Source organism: Pristiophorus japonicus, chromosome 3 (assembly GCF_044704955.1).
Source record: "Pristiophorus japonicus isolate sPriJap1 chromosome 3, sPriJap1.hap1, whole genome shotgun sequence".
In the NCBI taxonomy this organism is placed as follows: Eukaryota; Metazoa; Chordata; class Chondrichthyes; family Pristiophoridae; genus Pristiophorus; species Pristiophorus japonicus.
This window is the reverse complement of record NC_091979.1, coordinates 3,974,282-3,997,249: the sequence shown is the minus strand read 5'-3', so window position 1 is coordinate 3,997,249 and position 22,968 is coordinate 3,974,282. Positions and strand designations below refer to the sequence as shown.

Sequence of the window (22,968 nt, the reverse complement as noted above, 5' to 3'; positions counted from 1 at the left end):
GGCGCGAAAAACAGACGCCCAGCTCGGAGGGGCGCCTGTTTTGCCGCGTGTGGAAACTTGGGGCCATTAAGTGCCCATCCAACCATCCCTTAAAAGTGGTGAGGGTTTCTGCATCCACCACTCTTCGAGGCAGCGAGTTCCAGATCCCCACAACCCTCTGCGTAAACCCCTCAAATCCTCTCTAAACCTTCCACCAACCACCTTAAAATGATGCCCCCTCGTAATAGACCCCTCCACCAATGGAAATAGACCCTCAATATTTTGTAGACATCGATGAGGTCTCCTCTCAACCTCCTCTGTTCCAATGAGAACAAACCCAACCTATCCAATCTGTCCTCATAACTAAGATTCTCCATTCCAGGCAGCATCTGCACCCTCTCTAGTGCAATCACGTCCTTCCTATAATACGGTGACCAGAACTGCACGCAGTACTCCAGCTGTGGCCGAACCAAAGTATTATACAATTTAAGCATAACCTCCCTGCTCTTATATTCTATGCCTTGGCCAATAAAGGCAAGCATTCCGTATGCCTTCTTAACCACCTTATCCACCTGGCCTGCTACTTTCAGGGATCTGTGGACAAGCACTCCAAGGTCCCTTTGTTCAGCTACACTATTAAGTGGTCGACCGCTTAATGTGTATACCCTTTCCGTATCAGCCCTGCCAAAATGCATCACCTCACACTTCTCTGAATTAAATTCTATTTGCCACTGCTCTGCCCACCTGACCAGTAGATTGATATCCTCCTGCAGCCCATGACTTTCCTCTTCATTATCAACCACACAGCCAATTTTAGTGTAGTCTGCAAACTTCTTAATCATACCCCCTATATTCAAATCTAAATCGCTGATATATACCATAAAAAGCAAGGGACCCAGTACTGAGCCCTGTGGAACCCCACTGAAAACATCCTTCCAGTCACAAAAACATCCATCAACCATTACCCTTTGCTTCCTACCTCCAAGCCAATTTTGTATCCAACTTGTCGAGGAACCAACTAGCGAGCAGGCCATCCTAGACTGGGTCTTGTGTAACGAGAGAGGATTAGTTAGCAATCTGGTCGTGCAGGGCCCTTTGGGGAAGAGTGACCATAATATGGTACAATTCTTCATTTAGATGAAGAGTGACACAGTTAATTCAGAGACTAGGGTCCTGAACTTAAAAAAAGGAGACTTCGACGGTATGAGACGTGAATTGGCTAGGATAGACTGGAGAATGATACTTAGAGGGTTGACGGTGGATAGGCAATGGCAGACATTTAAATATCACATGGATGAACTACAACAAGTGTACATCCCTGTGTGGTGTAAGAATAAAAAAGGGAAGGTGGCTCAACCGTGGCTAACAAAGGAAATTAGGGAAAGTGTTAAATCCAAAGAAGAGGCATATAAATTGGCCAGAAAAAGCAGCACATCTGAGGACTGGGAGAAATTTAGAATTCAGCAGGGGAGGACTAAGGGTTTAATTAGGAGGGGGAAAATAGAGTATGAGAGTAAGCTTGCAGGGAACATAAAAACTGACTGCAAAAGCTTCTATAGATATGTGAAGAGAAAAAGATTAGTGAAGACTAATGTAGGTCCCTTGCCATCAGAATCAGGTGAATTCATAATGGGGAACAAGGAAATGGCAGACCAATTGAACAAATACTTTGGTCTGTCTTCACTAAGGAATACACGAATAATCTCCCAGAAATACCAGGAGACCGAGGGTCTAGCGAGAAGGGGGATCGGAGGGAAATCTTTATTAGTCAGGAAATGGTGTTAGGGAAATTGAAGGGACTAAGGCCAATAAATCCCCAGGGCCTGATAGTCTGCATCCCAGATTACTTAAGGAAGTGGCCCTAGAAATAGTAGATGCATTTTCCAACATTTCACGGACTCTGGATCAGTTCCTATGGATTGGAGGGTAGCTAATGTAACCCCACTTAAAATAGGAGGGAGAGAGAAAACAGGGAATTATAGACTGGTCAGCCTGACATCGGTAGTGGGGAAAATGCTGGAATCAATTATTAAAGATGTAACAGCAGCGCATTTGGAAAGCAGTGACAGGATCGGTCCAAGTCAGCATGGATTTATGAAAGGGAAATCAAGCTTGACAAATCTTCTAGAATTTTTTGAGGATGTAACTAGTAGAGTGGACAAGGAAGAACCAGTGGATGTGGTGTATTTGGACTTTCAAAAGGCTTTTGACAAGGTCCCACACAAGAGATTAAGGCACATGGTAATGGTAGAGTGAGGGATATATTGGGCCATGAGGTTACAGATTGGGGTGGAATACAATTCTGCTCCTGCTGATGACCCTCAGTGCCTCACGGATGCCCAGTTTTGAGTTGCTAGATCTGTTCTGAATCTATCCCATTTAGCACGGTGGAGGATGTCCTCCGTGTGAAGACGGGATTTCGTTTCCACAATGACTGGTTGCTGCTACCGATGCTGTCATGGACAGATTCACCTGCCACAGGTCGATTGGTGAGGACGAGGTCAAGTAGGTTTTTCCCTTGTGTTGGTTCTCTCATCACCTGCTGCAGGCCCAGTCTGGCAGCTATGTCCTTCAGGACTGGGCCAGCTCGGTCAGTAGTGGTGCTACCGAGCCACTCTTGGTGATGGACATTGAAGTCCCCCACCCAGAGTACACTCTGTGCCCTTGCTACCCTCAGTGCTTCTTCCAAGTGGTGTTCACCATGGAGGAGTACTGATTGATCAGCTGAGGGAGGGCGGTAGGTGGATCAGCAGGAGGTTTCCTTGCCCATTCTCGACCTGAAGCTATGAGACTTCATGGGGTCCGGAGTCAATGTTGAGGACCCCCAGGACCACTCCCTCCCGACTGTATACCACCCCTGGTGGGTCTGTCCTGCCGGTGGGACAGGACATACCCAGGGATGGTGACGGAGGAGCCTGGGATATTGGCTGAAAGCTACGATTCTGTGAGTATGACGATGTCGGGCTGGTGCTTGACCAGTCTGTGGGACAGCTCTCCCAATGTTGGCACAAGTCCCCAGATGTTGGTGAGGAGGACTTTGCCGGGTCGGCTGGGCTGGGTGTGCCGTTGTCGTGTCCGAAGCCGGTGTCGAGTGGTCTGTCCGGTTTTATTCTTGTTATTCTTTCTTGTAGTGGTTTTTTACACCCGAGTGTCTCGCTGGGCCGTTTCAGAGGGCAGTGAAGAGTCAACCACAGCGCTGTGGGTCTGGAGTCACATAAAGGCCAGACCGGGTAAGGGCGGCAGGTTTCCTTCTCTAAAGGGAACTAGATGGGTTTTTACGACAATCAGATAGTTTTATGGTCACCATTACTGACGCTAGCTTTTTGTTCCAGATTTTTATTTGATTAACTGAATTTAAATTCCCCAGCTGCCGTGGTGGGATTTGAACTCGGGTCTCTGGATCATTAGTCCAGGCCTCTGGATTACTAGACCAGTAACTTAACCACTACGTTACCGTTTCCAGTAAAGCAGTACAATGGGTCAGACAGAAACATGGCTGCCAAGATAATGCTAAGAAAAATAGTTGAGCAGTTTTTATTGGTTGGTTTTGAGTTCATTGTTGATTCCAGATTGGTAACTCAAACAAAAAATGTGAGCGATTTGTTTGGTTTGACGGAGGTTCCTCACTCCTGTTTGGTAGCAATTGTTCATATTTAAGGTATGGCAAATGTTCAACTCAAGACTTTTAATCAGAGGGGACACCAAGCACTGAAGCTGTAAGCTGCTGGGGATGTTAGTGGAGATTTTCACACGGAATTTGAGAGGCATATTTCAATAGAATTACATTGAATTTACAGGCACTGAAACAGGCCCAACTGGTCCGTGTCGGGGTTTATGCTCCACACCAGCCCCCTCCCACCCCTCTCCATCTCACCCCATCACTATATCCCTCTATTCCTTTTCCCCCCCATGTGTTTATCCAGCTTCCACTTAAATGCATCGATACTATTCGCCTCAACCCCTCCCTGTGGCAGCGAGTTCCACATTCTCACCACTCTCTGGGTAAAGAAGTTTCTCCTGAATTCCCCATTGGATTTATTAGTGACTGTCTTATATTGATGGCCCCTAGTTTTGGGGGCAGAAATTGCCCCCCCCCCCCGCCCCCCGACTAAAAGTAGGTGCACCAACTGTTTTTGAAGTTGTTTCTCTGCCCCCAATCCATGGGGCGGAGACCAGAGAGATTTTCAGCACTTCTTTTTTTTGTCCTCGGGCAGTGCTGACACGTCACAATGTCCCTCCACTTCAGTTAAAGATCAGGGCCACTGCGAACTCCGCAGCCAGTTTAGTCTGGCCCACTGAGCCACCAGGGAGTGTCTCGGCCAGGCCAACAGGCCCGGTACCCAAGATGGGGTGCCTGGCTGCCTGTTGGTGGCCCAGCCCAACCCTGTGGCCACCATTGTCAGGCCGACCTGGCAGTCATGTCATGGTACATCAGTCACTGAAAGTTGGCATGCGGGTACAGCAGGCGGTGAAGAAGGCAAATGGTATGTTGGCCTTCATAGCTAGGGGATTTGAATATAGGAGCAGGGAGGTCTTACTGCAGTTGTACAGGGCCTTGGTGAGGCCTCACCTGAAATATTGTGTTCAGTTTTGGTCTCCTAATCTGAGGAAGGACGTTCTTGCTATTGAGGGAGTGCAGCGAAGGTTCACCAGACTGATTCCCGGGATGGCAGGACTGACATATGAGGAGAGACTGGATCGACTGGGCCTGTATTCACTGGAGTTAAGAAGGATGAGAGGGGATCTCATAGAAACATATAAAATTCTGACGGGACGGGACAGGTTAGCTGCAGGAAGAATGTTCCCGTGTTGGGGAAGTCCAGAAGCAGGGGAGACAGTCTAAGGATAAGGGATAGGCCATTTAAAACTGAGATGAGGAGGAATTTCTTCTCTCAGAGGGTTGTAAATCTGTGGAATTCTCTGCCCCAGAGAGCTGTGGAGGTTGGGACATTGAATATATTTAAGGCGGTGACAGACAGATTTTTGAGCGATAAGGGAGTAAAGGGTTATGGGGAGCGGGCGGGGAAGTGGAGCTGAGTCCATGATCGGATCAGCCATGATCGTATTAAATGGCGGAGCAGGCTCGAGGGGCCGAATGGCCGACTCCTGCTCCTATATCTTATGTTCTTGAGGCGGTCATGGCTGTTAAAGAAAAGAAGCAATTTCAGCCCCTTGGTCTCCCCCACAAAATAACAATGCATTACCTTTACATACTCGTGTTGATCTTGCTCCAATGTTTCAAGATTAGAAGAGAGGTAAGCTGTAAAACAAAGTTGTGTTATAGATGTTAATAAAGAAGTTCCCCGAGAGACTAAAACACAGCATGGCGTCACTCTGAGGCCAGAAGGTCACAGGCTCGGTTCTCAATGTCCTCGAGCTGGGGGTAGGGGGGCGATCAATGAAATCAGGTTTGGTTACAGTACGTGGGCAGAGGCTTGGCTGTCACTTGTAATCATCGCAAACGGACGGCGAGCACACACTGCCTTAGATTGTACATGAAGAATGGCAAGTTCAGCAAGGTATTGCTGAGCTGTGGATGCCCGTGAAAACACCATCAGAGAGGAGGGACGGGAGGAGGGGCGAGTGGGGCAGGATAGGGGAGGGGCGAGTGGGGCAGGATAGGGGAGGGGCGGGCGGGGAGGGGGGAGGGGGGGCTGGCGGGGAAGGGGAGGAAAGGGGCAGGGCAGGGGAGGGGCTGGCGGGGGAGAGGAGGGTCGGGCGGGGGAGGGGTGGGGCAGGTGAGGGGAGGGGCTGGCGGGGGAGGGGAGTGGCTGGCCGGGGAGAGGAGGGGTTGGCCGGGGAGAGGAGGGGCGAGCCGGGGAGGGGAGGGGCGGGCCGGGCCGGGGAGAGAAGGGACGGGCCGGGGAGGGGAGGGGCGGGCCGGGGAGGGGAAGTATGAAATGACTAAAGTACCCTTCAACATAGGATGACCCATGACGATGCAGAGTGGTAAGAGGTGGGCTCAATCTCAGGTGGATGTAGAAGATCAAGTGGCACTATTGTGAATAAGAGTGGGGGGAGTTCTCCCCCGTGTCCTGGGGCCAATATTTATCCCTCAAGCAACATAACTATAAAAACAGATTATCGGATCATTCTCACATTGCTGTTTGTGGGAGCTTGCTGTGCGCAAATAAGCTGCCACGTTTCCCACATTACAACAGTGACTACACTCCAAAAGTACTTCATTGGCTGAAAGGCACTTTGAAATGTCCAGTGGTCGTGAAAGGCGCTATATAAATGTAACTGTTTCTTTCTTCTTTCTTACTGCGCTTGACTCTGATCTATGCTGTTCTCCTGAGTCTAGCTACCGGAGCAGCCTCGAGGGGCCGTATGGCCTACTCCTGCTCCTATTTCTCATGTTCTGGGGGGGGGGGGGGGGTGGGAAGACACCAAACGGAAGGCGAGGCACTCCCCCGGCAGGAGGGAAGGCAACAGGGCCATGGTGATGTTATACTGAGTCCATCACGGCCGTTTGAGGATTTAAATTCAGCTTTTTAAAAATCTGGAAATAAGATGTTGATGAGAGTAAAAGTGACCATGAAGTTGTCAGGATTGTTACAAAAGCCCAACTGGGCCAGTACTGCCCTTAAGGAGAAGCAAAGCTGCCATCCTTAAGCGGTCGGGGCCTTTCTGTGACTCAAGTCCCACACCAACGCAGTTAACTCTTAAGTGCCCCGCGCAGTGGCCCAGCAAGCAACTTCGTTGCATCAAACTGCTAACCAGGTACGCTGCATGTTCTCAGGGCAACTAGGGATGGCCAATAAATGTTGGCAGCGTGAGCTGTAAGGAGGATGCTAAGAGGCTGCACGGTGACTTGGATAGGTTAGGTGAGTGGGCAAATGCATGGCAGATGCAGTATAATGTGGATAAATGTGAGGTTATCCATTTTGGGGGCAAAAACATGAAGGCAGAATATTATCCGAATGGTGACAGATTAGGAAAAGGGAAGGTGCAACGAGAACTGGGTGTCATGGTACATCAGTCATTGAAGGTTGACATACAGGTACAGCAGGCGGTGAAGAAGGCAAATGGTATGTTGGCCTTCATAGTGAGAGGATTTGAGTATAGGAGCAGGGAGATCTTACTGCAGTTGTACAGGGCCTTGGTGAGGCCTCACCTGGAATATTGTGTTCAGTTTTGATCTCCTAATCTGAGGAAGGACATTCTTGCTATTGAGGGAGTGCAGCGAAGGTTCACCAGACTGATTCCCGGGATGGCAGGACTGACATATGAAGAAAGACTGGATTGACTGGGCCTTTATTCACTGGAGTTTAGAAGGATGAGAGGGGATCTCATAGAAACATATAAAATTCTGACGGGATTGGACAGGTTAGATGCAGGAAGAATGTTCCCGATATTGGGGAAATCCAAAACCAGGGGTCACAGTCTTAGGATAAGGGGTAAGCCATTTAGGACCGAGATGAGGAGAAACTTCTTCACTCAGAGAGTTGTTCTCTACTACAGAAAGTTGTTGAGGTAAGTTCGTTAGATATATTCAAAAGGGAGTTAAATGTAGTCCTTACTACTAGGGGGATCAAGGGGTATGGAGAGAAAGCAGGAAAGGGGTACTGAGGTGAATGATCAGCCATGATCTTATTGAATGGTGGTGCAGGCTCGAAGGGCCGAATGGCCTACTCCTGCACCTATTTTCTATGTTTCTATGCCCAAGGATTAATTAATTTTTAATAGATGACCAGCAGCCATCGGCCACACGATAGTTTTGCAGAAGTCTGGCTGATGCCCCAAAGCGCTTTACGGCCAAAGAAGTGTTTTTTTGAAGTGTAGTCACTGTTGTAATGTGGGAAACGCCTATTTTGCGCACAGCAAGCTCCCACAACAGCGATGTGATAATGATCAGATAATCAGGCCGGAATTTTCCCCTAAAAAATGGGTGGGTTTGGAGCGTGGGGGAGGGGCAGTTAAATTGTTAAAAATTGGATTCCCCACCAGATCCCGTCTCCACCCCGCCCATTTGCGGTTTTGACGGGTGCTTCCAGCCTTATTACAATCCTTAAATTGACGTAAGGTCTCCTGGTTGGGCCCTCGGACCCCGTCTCTAACCTGCCCACTTCTGGTTTTGACAGAGTCGGGATGAAGTCGGCACGTGGAAAATATCACAGAATCACAGAAATTTACAGCACGGAAGGAGGCCATTCGGCCCATCGTGTCCGTGCCGGCCGACCAAGAGCTACCCAGCCTCATCCCACTTTCCAGCTCTGGGTCCGTAGCCCTGTTGGTTACGGCACTTCAGGTGCACACCCAGGTACTGTTTAAATGTGGTGAGGGTTTCTGCCTCTACCACCCTTTCAGGCCGTGAGTTCCAGACCCCCACCGCCCTCTGGATGAAGACATTTCCCCTCAAATCCCCTCTAAACCTCCCACCAATTACTTTAAATCTATGGCCCCTGGTTGTTGACCTCTCTGCTAAGGGAAATAGGTCCTTCCTATTCACTCTATCCAGGCCCCTCATAATTTTATACACCTCAATAAGGTCTCTCCTGTTCCAAAGAAAACAACCCCAGCCTATCCAATCTGTCCTCATAGCTAAAATTCTCCAGTCCAGGCAACCACCGTGTAAATCTCCTCTGTACCCTCTCTAGTCCAATCCTGTATGACTCAGAGACATGGTCCATGTACAGTAGATACCTCAAGTCGCTGGAGAAATACCACCAATGATGTCTCCGCAAGATCCTACAAATCCCCTGGGAGGACATACGCACCAACGTTAGCGTCCTCGACCAGGCCAACATCCCCAGCATTGAAGCACTGACCACACTCGACCAGCTCCGCTGGGCAGGGCCACATTGTCCGCATGCCCGACACGAGACTCCCAAAGCAAGCGCTCTACTCGGAACTCCTTCACGGCAAGCGAGCCAAAGGTGGGCAGAGGAAACGTTACAGGGACACCCTCAAAGCCTCCCTGATAAAGTGCGACATCCCCACCGACACCTGGGAGTCCCTGGCCAAAGACCGCCCTAAGTGGAGGAAGTGCATCCGGGAGGGTGCTGAGCACCTCGAGTCTCATCGCCGAGAGCATGCAGAAACCAAGCGCAGGCAGCGGAAGGAGCGTGCGGCAAACCAGTCCCACCCACCCCTTCCCTCAACCACTATCTGTCCCACCTGTGACAGGGACTGTGGTTCTCGTATTGGACTGTTCGGCCACCTAAGGACTCATTTTTGGAGTGGAAGCAAGTCTTCCTCGATTGCGAGGGCCCGCCTATAATGATGATGCAATCACATCTTTCCTGTAATGTGGGACCAGAACTGCACGTAGTACTCTAGCTGTGGCCTAACTAGTGTATTATACAGTTCAAGCATAACCCCCTTGCTCTTGTGTGTGTGTGTGTGTGTATATATGTCGGAGCAGGCCGGGGAGCGAGGAACAGTGTGGCGGTGTACCACTCCAGGGAGCAGCACGTGCTGGAGCAGAAGAGCGACGGCAGCAAAGAGTGACGTCACCAAGGTCCAGGTCGGTGATTGGAGCGTGGGCAGGTACAGCAGGAGCAGCGAGGTCGGGGCGAAGGAGCGGCGAGAGATTGGAGAGGGACGTGATCAGGACCCAGAAAAGGCGAGGGCACAGGGACAGCACGGGCCCAGCCCACACTGTGCGATATGTGGGCGCACTGGGTCCGTGCAGCAGAGCTGGTCTCCAGTCGTCCTGGTTAACCCTTGCCACTGGACCAAGACCTCGCTCTGTCAAGCCCCGTGTGGTGGCTGGTGTGCAACGGTCACCCCACGTTAAAACAATCCACCCACAGGCATCTTCCACCCTTCAACATGTAGCTCGGGATCTGGAGTATTAGGTCCTTCATTGGAACACCTGTGAACGTTTTGACGTGGAAGCAAGTCATCCTCGATACAAGGGACTGCCTCTGATGATGATGATGATATATATATGTATGCATTTGCAATTGTTTAAAAGCTCAGTGCGTGGCAGAGGCCTACCTGAGATGGAGGTTCCACATGGAATATTATCGATGGAGCCATGGCTGTTTGCTTGCAAGTGGAGGCTCCGAAGGCCTGCATACCAGGTAGACTGAACAACGATGGTAAATTCACCAAGCTCTTTCCCTGTACCGGAAATCGTCACCAGGGAATCGGTGAACTTAATCATCCGCATATCATCCAGCCCTGAAACACACAATTCAGCGTCGCAAAAATCAGCGAAAATCAACGGTCAGCGCACTGCTCTTTCACCTCTCAGATCGCATTCAATTGCAGCCCCCGACTGACGACACAGCAACCTGCATTTATATAGCGCCTTTAACGGAGTAAAAATGTCCCACGGCGCTTCACAGGAGTGTTTTTGAATAAAATTTGACACAAAATTAAAAGCTCTTTACCTGAATGCATGCAGCATCCGTAATAAAATAGATGAGTTGACGGCACAAATAGATACAAATGGGTATGATCTGATAGCCATTACAGAGACGTGGTTACAAGGTGACCAGGACTGGGAACTAAATATTCAGGGGTATTTGACAATTCGGAAAGACAGACAGAAAGGAAAAGGAGGTGGGGTAGCTCTGGTAATAAAGGATGAGATCAGTGCAGTAGTGAGAAATGATATTGGCTCAGAAGAATCAGTTTGGGTGGAGATAACTAATAATAAAGGGAAGCAGTCAGTTGTGGGCGTAGTCTATAGGCCCCCTAACAGTAGCTACACCGTTGGACAGAATATGAATCAAGAAATAATGGCAGCTTGTAAAAAAGGAACGGCAATAATCATGGGCAATTTTATTCTTCATATTGATTGGACAAAGCAAATTGGCCAGGGTAGCCTTGAGGAATAGTTCATAGCGTGTATCCGGGATGGTTTCCTTGAACTGTACGGTGTGGAACCAACCAGGGAGCAGGCTATCTTAGATCTGGTCCTGTGTAATGAGGCACAATTAATAAACAATCTCCTAGTAAAGGATCCTCTAGGAAAGAGTGATCATAGCATGGTTGAATTTCAAATTCAGTTGGAGGGTGAGAAAGTTGGATCCCAGACCAGTGTCCTAAGCTTAAATAAAGGAGACTACAAAGGTATGAAGGCAGAGTTGGTTAAAGTGGACTGGGAAAATAGATTAAAGTGTAGGATGGTTGATGAGCAGTGGCAGACATTTAAGGAGATAGTTCATAACTCTCAACAAAAATATATCCCAATGAGGAGGAAAGACTGTAAGAGAAGGGATAACCATCCGTGGCTAACTAAGGAAATAAAGAATGGGATCAAATTGAAAACAAGGGCATACAATGTGGCCAAGACTAGTGGGAGGCCAGAGGATTGGGAAACTTTTAAAAGCCAGCAAAGAACGACTTAAAAAATTAAAGAGAGGAAAGATAGATTATGAAAGTAAACTAGCAAGAAATATAAAAACAGATAGTAAGAGTTTCTACAGGTACATAAAAAGGAAGAGAGTGGCTAAAGTAAATGTTGGTCCCTTAGAGGATGAGACTGGGGAATTAATAATGGGGAACAGGGAAATGGCAGAGACTTTGAACAAATATTTTGTATCGGTCTTCACGATAGAAGACACTAAAAACATCCCAATAGTGAATAATCAAGGGGCGATAGGGAGGGAGGAACTTAAAACAATCACTATCACTAAAAAACGGTAAAATAATGGGACTAAAGGTAGACAAGTGCCCTGGACTTGATGGCTTGTATCCTAGGGTCTTAAAAGATAGAGATAGATGGCTACAGAGATAGTGGATGCATTGGTTGTAATTTACCAAAATTCCCTGGATTCTGGGGAGGTCCCAGCAGATTGGAAAACCGCAAATTTAAAAAAGGAGGCAGACAAAAAGCACGAAACTATAGACCAGTTAGCCTAATATCTGAGGTTGGGAAAATGTTGGAGTCCTTTATTAATGAAGCAGTAGCGGAACATTTGGAAAAGCAAAATTCCATCAAGCTGAGTCAGCATGGTTTTATGAAGGGGAAGTCATGTTTGACAAGTTTTCTGGAGTCCTTTGAGGATGTAACGAGCAGGGTAGATAAGGGGGAACCAGTGGATGTGGTGTATTTGGATTTCCAGAAGGCATTTGATAAGGTGCCACATAAAAGATTACTGCACAAGATAAAAGTTCACAGGGTTGGGGGTAATATATTAGCATGGATAGAGGATTGGCTAACTAACAGAAAACAGAGAGTCGGGATAAATGGGACATTTTCCGGTTGACAAACAGTAACTAGTGGGGTGCCGCTGGGATCGGTGCTGGGGCCTCAACTATTTACAATCTATATTAATGACTTGGATGAAAGGATCGAGTGTAATGTAGCCAAGTTTGCTGATGATACAAAGATGAGTGGGAAAGCAAGTTGTGAGGAGGACACAAAAAATCTGCAAAGGGATACAGACAGGCTAAGTGAGTAGGAAAAATTTGGCAGATAGAGTATAATGTGGGAAAGTGTGAGGTTATCCACTTTGGCAGAAAAAATCTAAAAGCAAAATTATTTAAATGGTCATGGACTCAGCTCCACTTCCCTGCCCGCTCCCCATAACCCTTTACTCCCATATCGCTCAAAAATCTGTCTATCTCCGCCTTAAATATATTCAATGACCCAGCCTCCACAGCTCTCTGGGGCAGAGAATTCCACAGATTTACAACCCTCTGAGAGAAGAAATTCCTCCTCATCTCAGTTTTAAATGGGCGGCCCCTTATTCTAAGACTATGATCCCTAGTTCTAGTCTCCCCCACGAGGGGAAACAACCTCTCTGCATTTACCTTGTTGAGCCCCCTCATTATCTTATCTGTTTCGATAAGATCACTTCTCATTCTTCTGAACTCCAATGAGTATAGGCCCAACCTACCTTCATAAGTCAACCCCCTCATCTCAGGAATCAACCGAGTGAACCTTCTCTGAACAGCCTCCAATGCAAGTATATCCTTCCTTAAATTTGGAGACCCAAACTGTACGCAGTACTCCAGGTGTGGCCTCACCAATACCCAGTACAGTTGGAGCAGGACTTCTCTGCTTTTATACTCTATCCCCCTTTCAATAAAGGCCAATATTCTATTTGCCTTCCTGATCATTTGCTGCATACTCACTTTTTGTGTTTCATGCACAAGGACCCCCAGGTCTCTCTGTACTGCAGCACTTTGCAATTTTTCTCCATTTAAATTATAATTTACTTTTCTATTTTTTCTGCCAAAGTTGATAACATCACAGTTTCCCACATTATACTCCATCTGCCAAATGTTTGCCCACTCACTTAGCCTGTCTATATCCCTTTGCAGATTTTTTGTGTCCTCCTGACAATTTACTTTCCCACCCATCTTTGTATCATCAGCAAACTTGGCTACATTACACTCGGTCCCGTCATCCAAGTCATAAATATAGATTGTAAATAGTTGGGGTCCCAGCACTGATCCCTGCGGCACCTCACTAGTTACTGGTTGCCAACCAGAGAATGACCCATTTATTCCGACTCTCTGTTTTTTGTTAGTTAGCCAATCCTTTATCCATGCTAATATATTACCCCCAATCCCGTGAACTTTTATCTTGTACAGTAACCTTTTGCAGTTTTCCAATCTGCTGGGACCTCCCCAGAATCCAGGGAATTTTGGTAAATTACAACCAATGCATCCACAATCCCTGCCACTACTTCTTTTAAGACCCTAGGATGTAAACCATCAGGTCCAGGGGACTTGTCCCATTAGTCTCATTATTTTACCGAGTACTACTACATTAGTGATAGTGATTGCATTAAGTTCCTCCCTCCCTATAGCCCCTTCATTATCCATTATTGGAATGTTTTTAGTGTCTTCAACCATGAGGAGCGATACAAAATATTTGTTCAAAGTCTCTGCCATTTCCCTGTTCTCCATTATTAATTCCCCAGTCTCATCCTCTCGGGGACCAACATTTACTTTAGCCACTCTTTTCTTTTTTATATACCTGTAGAAACTCTTACTATCTGTTTTATGTGGATAAATGTGAGGTTATCCACTTTGGTGGTAAAAACAGAGAGACAGACTATTATCTGAATGGTGACAGATTAGGAAAAGGGGAGGTGCAAAGAGACCTGGGTGTCATGGTACATCAGTCATTGAAGGTTGGCATGCAGGTGCAGCAGGCGGTTAAGAAAGCAAATGGCATGTTGGCCTTCATAGCAAGGGGATTTGAGTACAGGGGCAGGGAGGTGTTGCTACAGTTGTACAGGGCATTGGTGAGGCCACACCTGGAGTATTGTGTACAGTTTTGGTCTCCTAACCTGAGGAAGGACATTCTTGCTATTGAGGGAGTGCAGCGAAGGTTCACCAGACTGATTCCCGGGATGGCGGGACTGACCTATCAAGAAAGACTGGATCAACTGGGCTTGTATTCACTGGAGTTCAGAAGAATGAGAGGGGACCTCATAGAAACATATAAAATTCTGACGGGGTTAGACAGGTTAGATGCAGGAAGAATGTTCCCAATGTTGGGGAAGTCCAGAACCAGGGGTCACAGTCTAAGGATAAGGGGTAAGCCATTTAGGACCGAGATGCGGAGGAACTTCTTCACCCAGAGAGTGGTGAACCTGTGGAATTCTCTACCACAGAAAGTTGTTGAGGCCAATTCACTAAATATATTCAAAAAGGAGTTAGATGAGGTCCTTACTGCTAGGGGGATCAAGGGGTATGGCGAGAAAGCAGGAATGGGGTACTGAAGTTGAATGTTCAGCCATGAACTCATTGAATGGCGGTGCAGGCTAGAAGGGCCGAATGGCCTACTCCTGCACCTATTTTCTATGTTTCTATGTTTCTATGTTTTTATTTTTCTTGCTAGTTTACTTTCATAATCTATCTTCCCTCTTTATCATTTTTTTAGTCGTTCTTTGCTGGTTTTGCCCACTTTTTAAAAAAGGAGGGAGAGAGAAAACAGGGAATTATAGACCAGTCAGCCTGACATCGGTAGTGGGTAAAATGATGGAATCAATTATTAAGGATGTCACAGCAGCGCATTTGGAAAGAGGTGACATGATAGGTCCAAGTCAGCATGGATTTGTGAAAGGGAAATCATGCTTGACATAGAAACACAGAAACATAGAAAATAGGTGCAGGAGTAGGCCATTCAGCCCTTCTAGCCTGCACCGCCATTCAATGAGTTCATGGCTGAACATGCAACTTCAGTACCCCATTCCTGCTTTCCCTTGATCCCCCGAGTAGTAAGGACTTCATCTAACTCCCTTTTGAATATATTTAGTGAATTGGCCTCAACTACTTTCTGTGGTAAAGAATTCCACAGGTTCACCACTCTCTGGGTGAAGAAGTTTCTCCTCATCTCGGTCCTAAATGGCTTACCCCTTTTCCTTAGACTGTGATCCCTGGTTCTGGACTTCCCCAACATCGGGAACATTCTTCCTGCATCTAACCTGTCTAAACCCGTCAGAATTTTAAACGTTTCTATGAGGTCCCCTCTCATTCTTCTGAACTCCAGTCAATACAAGCCCAGTTGATCCAGTCTTTCTTGATAGGTCAGTCCCGCCATCCCGGGAATCAGTCTGGTGAATCTTCGCTGCACTCCCTCAATAGCAAGAATGTCCTTCCTCAAGTTAGGAGACCAAAACTGTACACAATACTCCAGGTGTGGCCTCACCAAGGCCCTGTACAACTGTAGCAACACCTCCCTGCCCCTGTACTGAAATCCCCTCGCTATGAAGGCCAACATGCCATTTGCTTTCTTAACCGCCTGCTGCACCTGCATGCCAACCTTCAATGACTGATGTACCATGACACCCAGGTCTCGTTGCACCTCCCCTTTTCCTAATCTGTCACCATTCAGATAATAGTCTGTCTCTCTGTTTTTACCACCAAAGTGGATAACCTCACATTTATCCACATTATACTTCATCTGCCATGCATTTGCCCACTCACCTAACCTATCCAAGTCGCTCTGCAGCCTCATAGCATCCTCCTCGCAGCTCACACTGCCACCCAACTTAGTATCATCCGCAAATTTGGAGATACTACATTTAATCCCCTCGTCTAAATCATTAATGTACAATGTAAACAGCTGGGGCCCCAGCACAGAACCTTGCGGTACCCCATTAGTCACTGCCTGCCATTCTGAAAAGTACCCATTTACTCCTACTCTTTGCTTCCTGTCTGACAACCAGTTCTCAATCCACGTCAGCACACTACCCCCAATCCAATGTGCTTTAACTTTGCACGTTAATCTCTTGTGTGGGACCTTGTCGAAAGCCTTCTGAAAGTCCAAATATACCACATCAACTGGTTCTCCCTTGTCCACTTTACTGGAAACATCCTCAAAAAATTCCAGAAGGTTTGTCAAGCATGATTTCCCTTTCACAAATCCATGCTGACTTGGACCTATCATGTCACCATTTTCCAAATGCACTGCTATGACATCCTTAATAATTGATTCCATCATTTTACCCACTACGGAGGTCAGGCTGACCGGTCTATAATTCCCTGTTTTCTCTCTCCCTCCTTTTTTAAAAAGTGGGGTTACATTGGCTACCCTCCACTCGATAGGAACTGATCCAGAGTCAATGGAATGTTGGAAAATGACTGGCAATGCATCCGCTATTTCCAAGGCCACCTCCTTAAGTACTCTGGGATGCAGTCCATCAGGCCCTGGAGATTTATCGGCCTTCAATCCCATCAATTTCCCCAACACAATTTCCCAACTAATAAAGATTTCCCTCAGTTCCTCCTCCTTACTAGACTCTCTGACCCCTTTTATATCCGGAAGGTTGTTGGTGTCCTCCTTAGTGAATACCGAACCAACAAATCTTCTGGAATTTTTTTGAGGATGTTTTCAGTAAAGTGGACAAGGGAGAACCAGTTGATGTGGTTTATTTGGACTTTCAGAAGGCTTTCGACAAGGTCCCACACAAGAGATTAATGTGCAAAGTTAAAGCACGTGATTGGGGGTAGTGTGCTGATGTAGATTGAGAACTGGTTGGCAGACAGGAAGCAAAGAGTAGGAGTAAATGGGTACTTTTCAGAATGGCAGGCAGTGACTAGTGGGGTACCGCAAGGTTCTGTGCTGGGGCCCCAGCTGTTTACATTGTACATTAATGATTTAGACAAGGGGATTAAATGTAGTATCTCCAAATTTGCGGATGACACTAAGTTGGGTGGCAGTGTGAGCTGCGAGGAGGATGCTATGAGGCTGCAGAGTGACTTGGATAGGTTAGGTGAGTGGGCAAATGCATGGCAGATGAAGTATAATGTGGATAAATGTGAGGTTATCCACTTTGGTGGTTAAAAAAGAGAGACAGACTATTATCTGAATGGTGACAGATTAGGAAAAGGGGAGGTGCAACAAGACCTGGGTGTCATGGTACATCAGTGATTGAAGGTTAGCATGCAGGTACAGCAGGCGGTTAAGAAAGCAAATGGCATGTTGGCCTTCATAGCGAGGGGATTTGAGTACACGGGCAGAGAGGTGTTACAACAGTTGTACAGGGCCTTGGTGAGGCCACACCTGGAGTATTGTGTACAGTTTTGGTCTCCTAACCTGAGGAAGGACATTCTTGCTATTGAGGGAGTGCAGCGAAGATTCACCAGTCTGATTCCCGAGATGGCGGGACTGACCTATCAAGAAAGACTGGATCAACTGGGCTTGTATTCACTGGAGTTCAGAAGAATGAGAGGGGATCTCATAGAAACGTTTAAAATTCTGATGAGTTTAGACAGGTTAGATGCAGGAAGAATGTTCCCGATGTTGGGGAAGTCCAAAACCAGGGGTCACAGTCTAAGGATAAGGGGTAAGCCATTTAGGACCGAGATGAGGAGAAACTTCTTCATTCAGAGAGTGGTGAACCTGTGGAATTCTCTACCACAGAAAGTTGTTGAGGCCTTTTCACTAAATATATTCAAAAAGGAGTTAGATGAAGTCTTTACTACTAGGGGATCAAGGGGTATGGCGAGAAAGCAGGAATGGGGTACTGAAGTTGCATGTTCAGCCATGAACTCATTGAATGGTGGTGCAGGCTCGAAGGGCCAAATGGCCTACTCCTGCATCTATTTTCTATGTTTCTATGTTTTAAGTTTCCCAATCCTCTGGCCTCCCACTAGTCTTGGCCACACTGTATGCCCTTGTTTTCAATTTGATCCCATCCCTTATTTCCTTAGTTAGCCACAGATGATTATTAGTCTTTCTTGTCATTGGGATATATTTTTGTCGTGAGTTATGAACTATCTCCTTAAATGTCTGCCACTGCTCATCAACCATCCAATACTTTAATCTATTTTCCCAGTCGACTTTAGCCAACTCTGCCTTCATACCTTTGTAGTCTCCTTTATTTAAGCTTAGGATCTGGTTTGAGATCCAACTTTCTCACCCTCCAACTGAGTTTGAAATTCAACCATTGCGAGAGGATCCTTTACTGGGAGATCATTTATTAATCCTGTCTCATTACAAAGGACCAGATCGAAGATAGCCTGCTCTCTGGTTGGTTCCGCAACATACTGTTCAAGAAAACAGTATTCCGGATGCACTCTATGAACTCTTCCACAAGACTACCCTAGACAATTTGCTTTGTCCAATCAATGTGAAGGTTAAATCGCCCATGATTATTGTCGTTCCTTCATGACAAGCCTCCATTATTTCTTGATTTATATTCTGTCCAACAGTGTAGCTACTGTTAGGGGGTCTATAGACTACGCCCACCAGCGACTTTTCCCCTTATTATTTCTTATCTCCACCCAAACTGATTCGACATCGTGATCTTCTGAGCCAATATCGTTTCTCACTAATGTACTTTTCGGCATTTGGGAAGGATTCTGACGGGACGGGGCGGGTTGGGTGCGGGGGGAGTGTTCCCGGTGTTGGGTGGGTCCGGAGCCCGGGGGGGTGGGGGCACGCTCTTGGGATGGGGGGGTGGGCTGTTTGGGGCTGGGATGGGGAGAGACTTCTTCACTCCGGGAGTTGTTGGCCTGTGGGGTTCCCTGCCGCGGAGTTGTTGATGCCAGTTGTTGAGGGAGTTGGATCTGGTCCTTGCGGCTGGGGGGGGTCGGGGGAGGTGTGGAGGGGGCGTGGGGGGGGGGAGGTGCTGGGGTGGGTGATCAGCCATGATCTTGTTGAACGGTGGTGCAGGCTCGAAGGGCCGAATGGCCTACTCCTGCACCGATTTTCTACGTTTCTATGTTTCTATGTACTGATCTCATCCTTTATTACCAGTGCTACCCCACCTCCTTTTCCTTTCTGTCTGTCCTTCCGAATTGTCAAATACCCCATAATATTTAGTTCCCAGTCCTGGTCACCTTGCAGCCACGTCTCTGTAATGGCTATCAGATCATACCCATTTGTATCTATTTGTGCCGTCAACTCATCTATTTTGTTATGGATGATAAGTGCATTCAGATAAAGAGCTTTTAAATATGTTTTTACCATTTTTTCCTGCTTTGACCCCACTTTCTAATTCACCTTTATGTTTATACATTCTGTCCCTTCCTGTCACGCTCTGGTCTTCATTTCCCCCAGTGCTACCCTGCTCCTGCGCCTTCTCATTATTCTTTGACTTTTTACATTTTTGCTCACCTGAACCTTCCTTTCCCCGCCCCCCCCCCCCCACTAATTAGTTTAAAGCCCTCTCTACAGCCCGTGTTATTCGATTCGCCAGGACCCTGGTCCCAGCACGGTCTAAGTGAAGCCCGTCCTAACGGAACAGCTCCCTCTTATCCCAGTACTGGTGCCAGTGTCCCAGGAACCAAAACCCATTTCTCCCACACCAGTCTTTGAGCCACGTGTTTAACTCTCTGATCTTATTTACCCGATGCAAATTTGCTTGTGGTTCAGGTAGTAATCCAGAGATGTTTAACTTTATGGTTCTGCTTTTTAATTTGGCCCCTAGCTACTTACAATCCCTCAGCAGAAGCTCTTTCATTATCCTATCTATGTCGTTGGTGTTATGTATGCAACCCTTGGCAACCTGTATCACACCACCACCAGAGGGCCTACCTGTTGGAGTCCCAAGGGATCCCAGCATCCCTTGGGAGCACTGTATATAAGCAGGCCCCCCACGCTGTACCAACACTCTGGAGTTCAATTGAAGGAGCTAAGGTCATACTTACTCATTGCATACAGTACTCAGTTTCATCCCTTATTATGAGCATAATAGTTGGTACCCACGTGGACCACGACAACTGAATCTTTCCCCTCCCATTCCAAACTCCTCTCCAACCCAGAGGAGATATCCTTAACCCTGGCACCGGTCAAGCAACACAGCCTTCGGGACTCACGCTCCCGGCTGCAGAGAACTGTATCTATCCCCCTAATGATACTGTCCCCTACCACTACAATGTTTCTTTTTACTCCCCCCACTTGAATGGCCCCCTGTACCACGGTGCTGTGGTCAGTTTGCTCATTCTCCCTGCAGTCCCTGCTCTCGTCCACACAGGGAGTAAGAGCATCGAACCTGTTGGACAAGAGCAAGGACTGAGGCTCCTCCATCACTCCATCCTAGGTCCTCATTTGTAGTCACACCCTCCAGTCCCTGACCACGGATCGAATTTGAATTAATTACTCTAATTGGCGTGGCTACCTCCTGGATCGCGGCGTCCAGGTAACTCTTTCCCCTCCCTGATGTGTCGTAGTGTCTGCAGCTCGGACTCCAGCTCATCAACACAGAGCCGAAATTCTCCGAGCTGCAGACACTTGCTGCAGATGTGGTTGCGATGGACCTCAATGGGGTCAAGCAGCTCCCACATGCAAACATCATAGGTAGTCCCTCGAAAGGAGGATGACTTGCTTCCACACCGAAAGCGGATGAGTTCACACATGTTTCAATGATATTCGGGATCCCAAGCTACATGTTGAAGGGTGGAAGATGCCTGTGGGTGGATTGTTTTAACGTGGGGTGACTGTTGCACACCAGCCACCACACGGGCTTGACAGAGCGAGGTCTTGGTCCAGTGGCAAGGGTTAACCAGGACGACTGGAGACCAGCTCTGCTGCACGGACCTAGTGCGCCCACATATCGCAGTGTGGGCTGGCCCGTGCTGCCCCTGGGCCCTCGCCTCTTCTGGGTCCCAAATTCACGCCTCTCCTGGGCCGCGAGCTCACATCTCTCCTGGGCCCTCGATCACATCGCTCCACAGGGCCCACATGCAACAGCAGAAACACATCGCCTGTCCTACCATCTCAAATGTATTTAATTAATTAGATTTTGTTTTTGTTATTAATCCAGGCCCCTAATTTAAGGCCCTTAATTTAAAGCAAGACGAGAGAAAAACTCACCAACCAATCACTACCCTGCTTTCTTGTAACATCGAATGTCGTCGCCCTGTTCTCCTTTGTCGCCCACTCTTAACTACTCGCGCTGCTTCCTGCAGGGGCTGGGCTGCTCGCTGCTTTAAGCTCCGCTCCTCGGGGGTTCCCTCCTAGGTCGGGGGTGTCGGCGATGTACACCAGTGTTGTCTGATACATTGCGCTGAGTAGCCGCAGACTGAGGCGGCGGTGACACTGTTTTAACCACATGCACCAATCTCAGTAGAAAACGCCCTATGCACATTCCAGGTAAATGTACTTCACACACTTGTGTATATAGAAACATAGAAATTAGGTGCAGGAGCAGGCCATTCGGCACGAGCCAATTTACGTCTCATACCATCGGAGTTACCTTTCTTTAAGTTCACGCCCCTAGTCGCTGAATTAACTGTGTCAATCTCCATTTTAATGAAGAATTCTACCATATTATGGTCACTCTTCCCCAAGGGGCCTCGCACAACAAGATTGCTAATTAATCCTCTCTCATTACACAACACCCAGTCTAGGTTGGCCCGATCTCTAATGGTTCCTCGACATATTGGTCCAGAAAACCATCCCTTATACACTATAGGAAATCCTCCTCCACCGCATTGCTACCAGTTTGGTTAGCCAATCAATATGTTGATTAAAGTCGCCCATGATAACTGCTGTACTTTTATTGCACGCATCCCTAATTTCCTGTTTGATGCTGTCCCCAACCTCATTACTACTGTTTGGTGGTCTGTACACAACTCCCACTAGAGTTTTCTGCCCTTTGGTATTCCGAAGCTCCACCCATACTGATTCCACATCATCCAAGCTAATGTCCTTCCTTACTATTGCGTTAATCTCCTCTTTAACCAGCAACGCTACCCCACCTCCTTTTCCTTTCTGTCTATCCTTCCTGAATGTTGAAAACCCCTGGATGTTGAGTTCCCAGCCTTGGTCACCCTGGAGCCATATCTCCGTAATCCCAATTACATCATATCCGTTAACAGCTAACTGCGTAGTTAATTCATCCACCTTATTACGAATGCTCCTCGCATTGAGACACAGAGCCTTCAGGCTTGTTTTTTAACAGTCTTTGATCTATTTAGAAACATAGAAAATAGGTGGAGTAGGCCATTCGGCCCTTCGAGCCTGCACCACCATTCAGTAAAATCATGGCTGATCATTCACCTCAGTACCCCTTCCCTGCTTTCTCTCCATACCCCATTATCCCTTTAGCCATAAGGACCATATCTAACTCCCTCTTGAATATATCTAACAAACTGGCATCAACAACTCTCTGCGGTATAGAATTCCACAGGTTCACTACTCTCTGGGTGAAGAAGTTTCTCCCCATCTCAGTCCTAAATGGCTTACTCCTTATCCTTAGACTGTGACCCCTGGTTCTGGACTTCCCCAACATCGGGAACATTCTTCCCGCATCCTTCCTGTCCAGTCCAGTCAGAATTTTATATGTTTCTATGAGATCCCCTCTCATTCTTCTAAACTCCAGTGAATACAGGCCCAGTTGATCCAGTCTCTCCTCATATGTCAGTCTTGCCATTCCAGGAATTAGTCTGGTGAACCTTCGCAGCACTCCCTCAATAGCAAGAACGTCCTTCCTCAGATTAGGAGACCAAAACTGAACACAATATTCCAGGTGAGGCCTCACCAAGGCCCTGTACAACTGCAGTAAGACCTCCCTGCTCCTATACTCAAATCCCCTAGCTATGAAGGCCAACATGCCATTTGCCTTCTTCACCGCCTGCTGTACCTGCATGCAAACTTTCAATGACTGATGTACCATGACA

At 47.4% G+C, this 22,968-nt stretch overlaps 1 protein-coding gene across 1 annotated transcript in view; it reads right to left on the bottom strand.

Annotated features, from left to right (window-relative positions):
* catip (ciliogenesis associated TTC17 interacting protein) overlaps window positions 1-22,968 on the bottom strand; it is an 85,726-nt gene that overhangs the window by 34,906 nt on the left and 27,852 nt on the right. The window contains exons 3-4 of the mRNA XM_070875139.1: window positions 9,925-10,110; window positions 5,184-5,239 (exon numbers count right to left, since the gene is read on the bottom strand). Of these exons, the coding sequence (XP_070731240.1) occupies window positions 5,184-5,239; window positions 9,925-10,110 (242 nt within the window). The remainder of the gene's footprint in view (window positions 1-5,183; window positions 5,240-9,924; window positions 10,111-22,968) is intronic.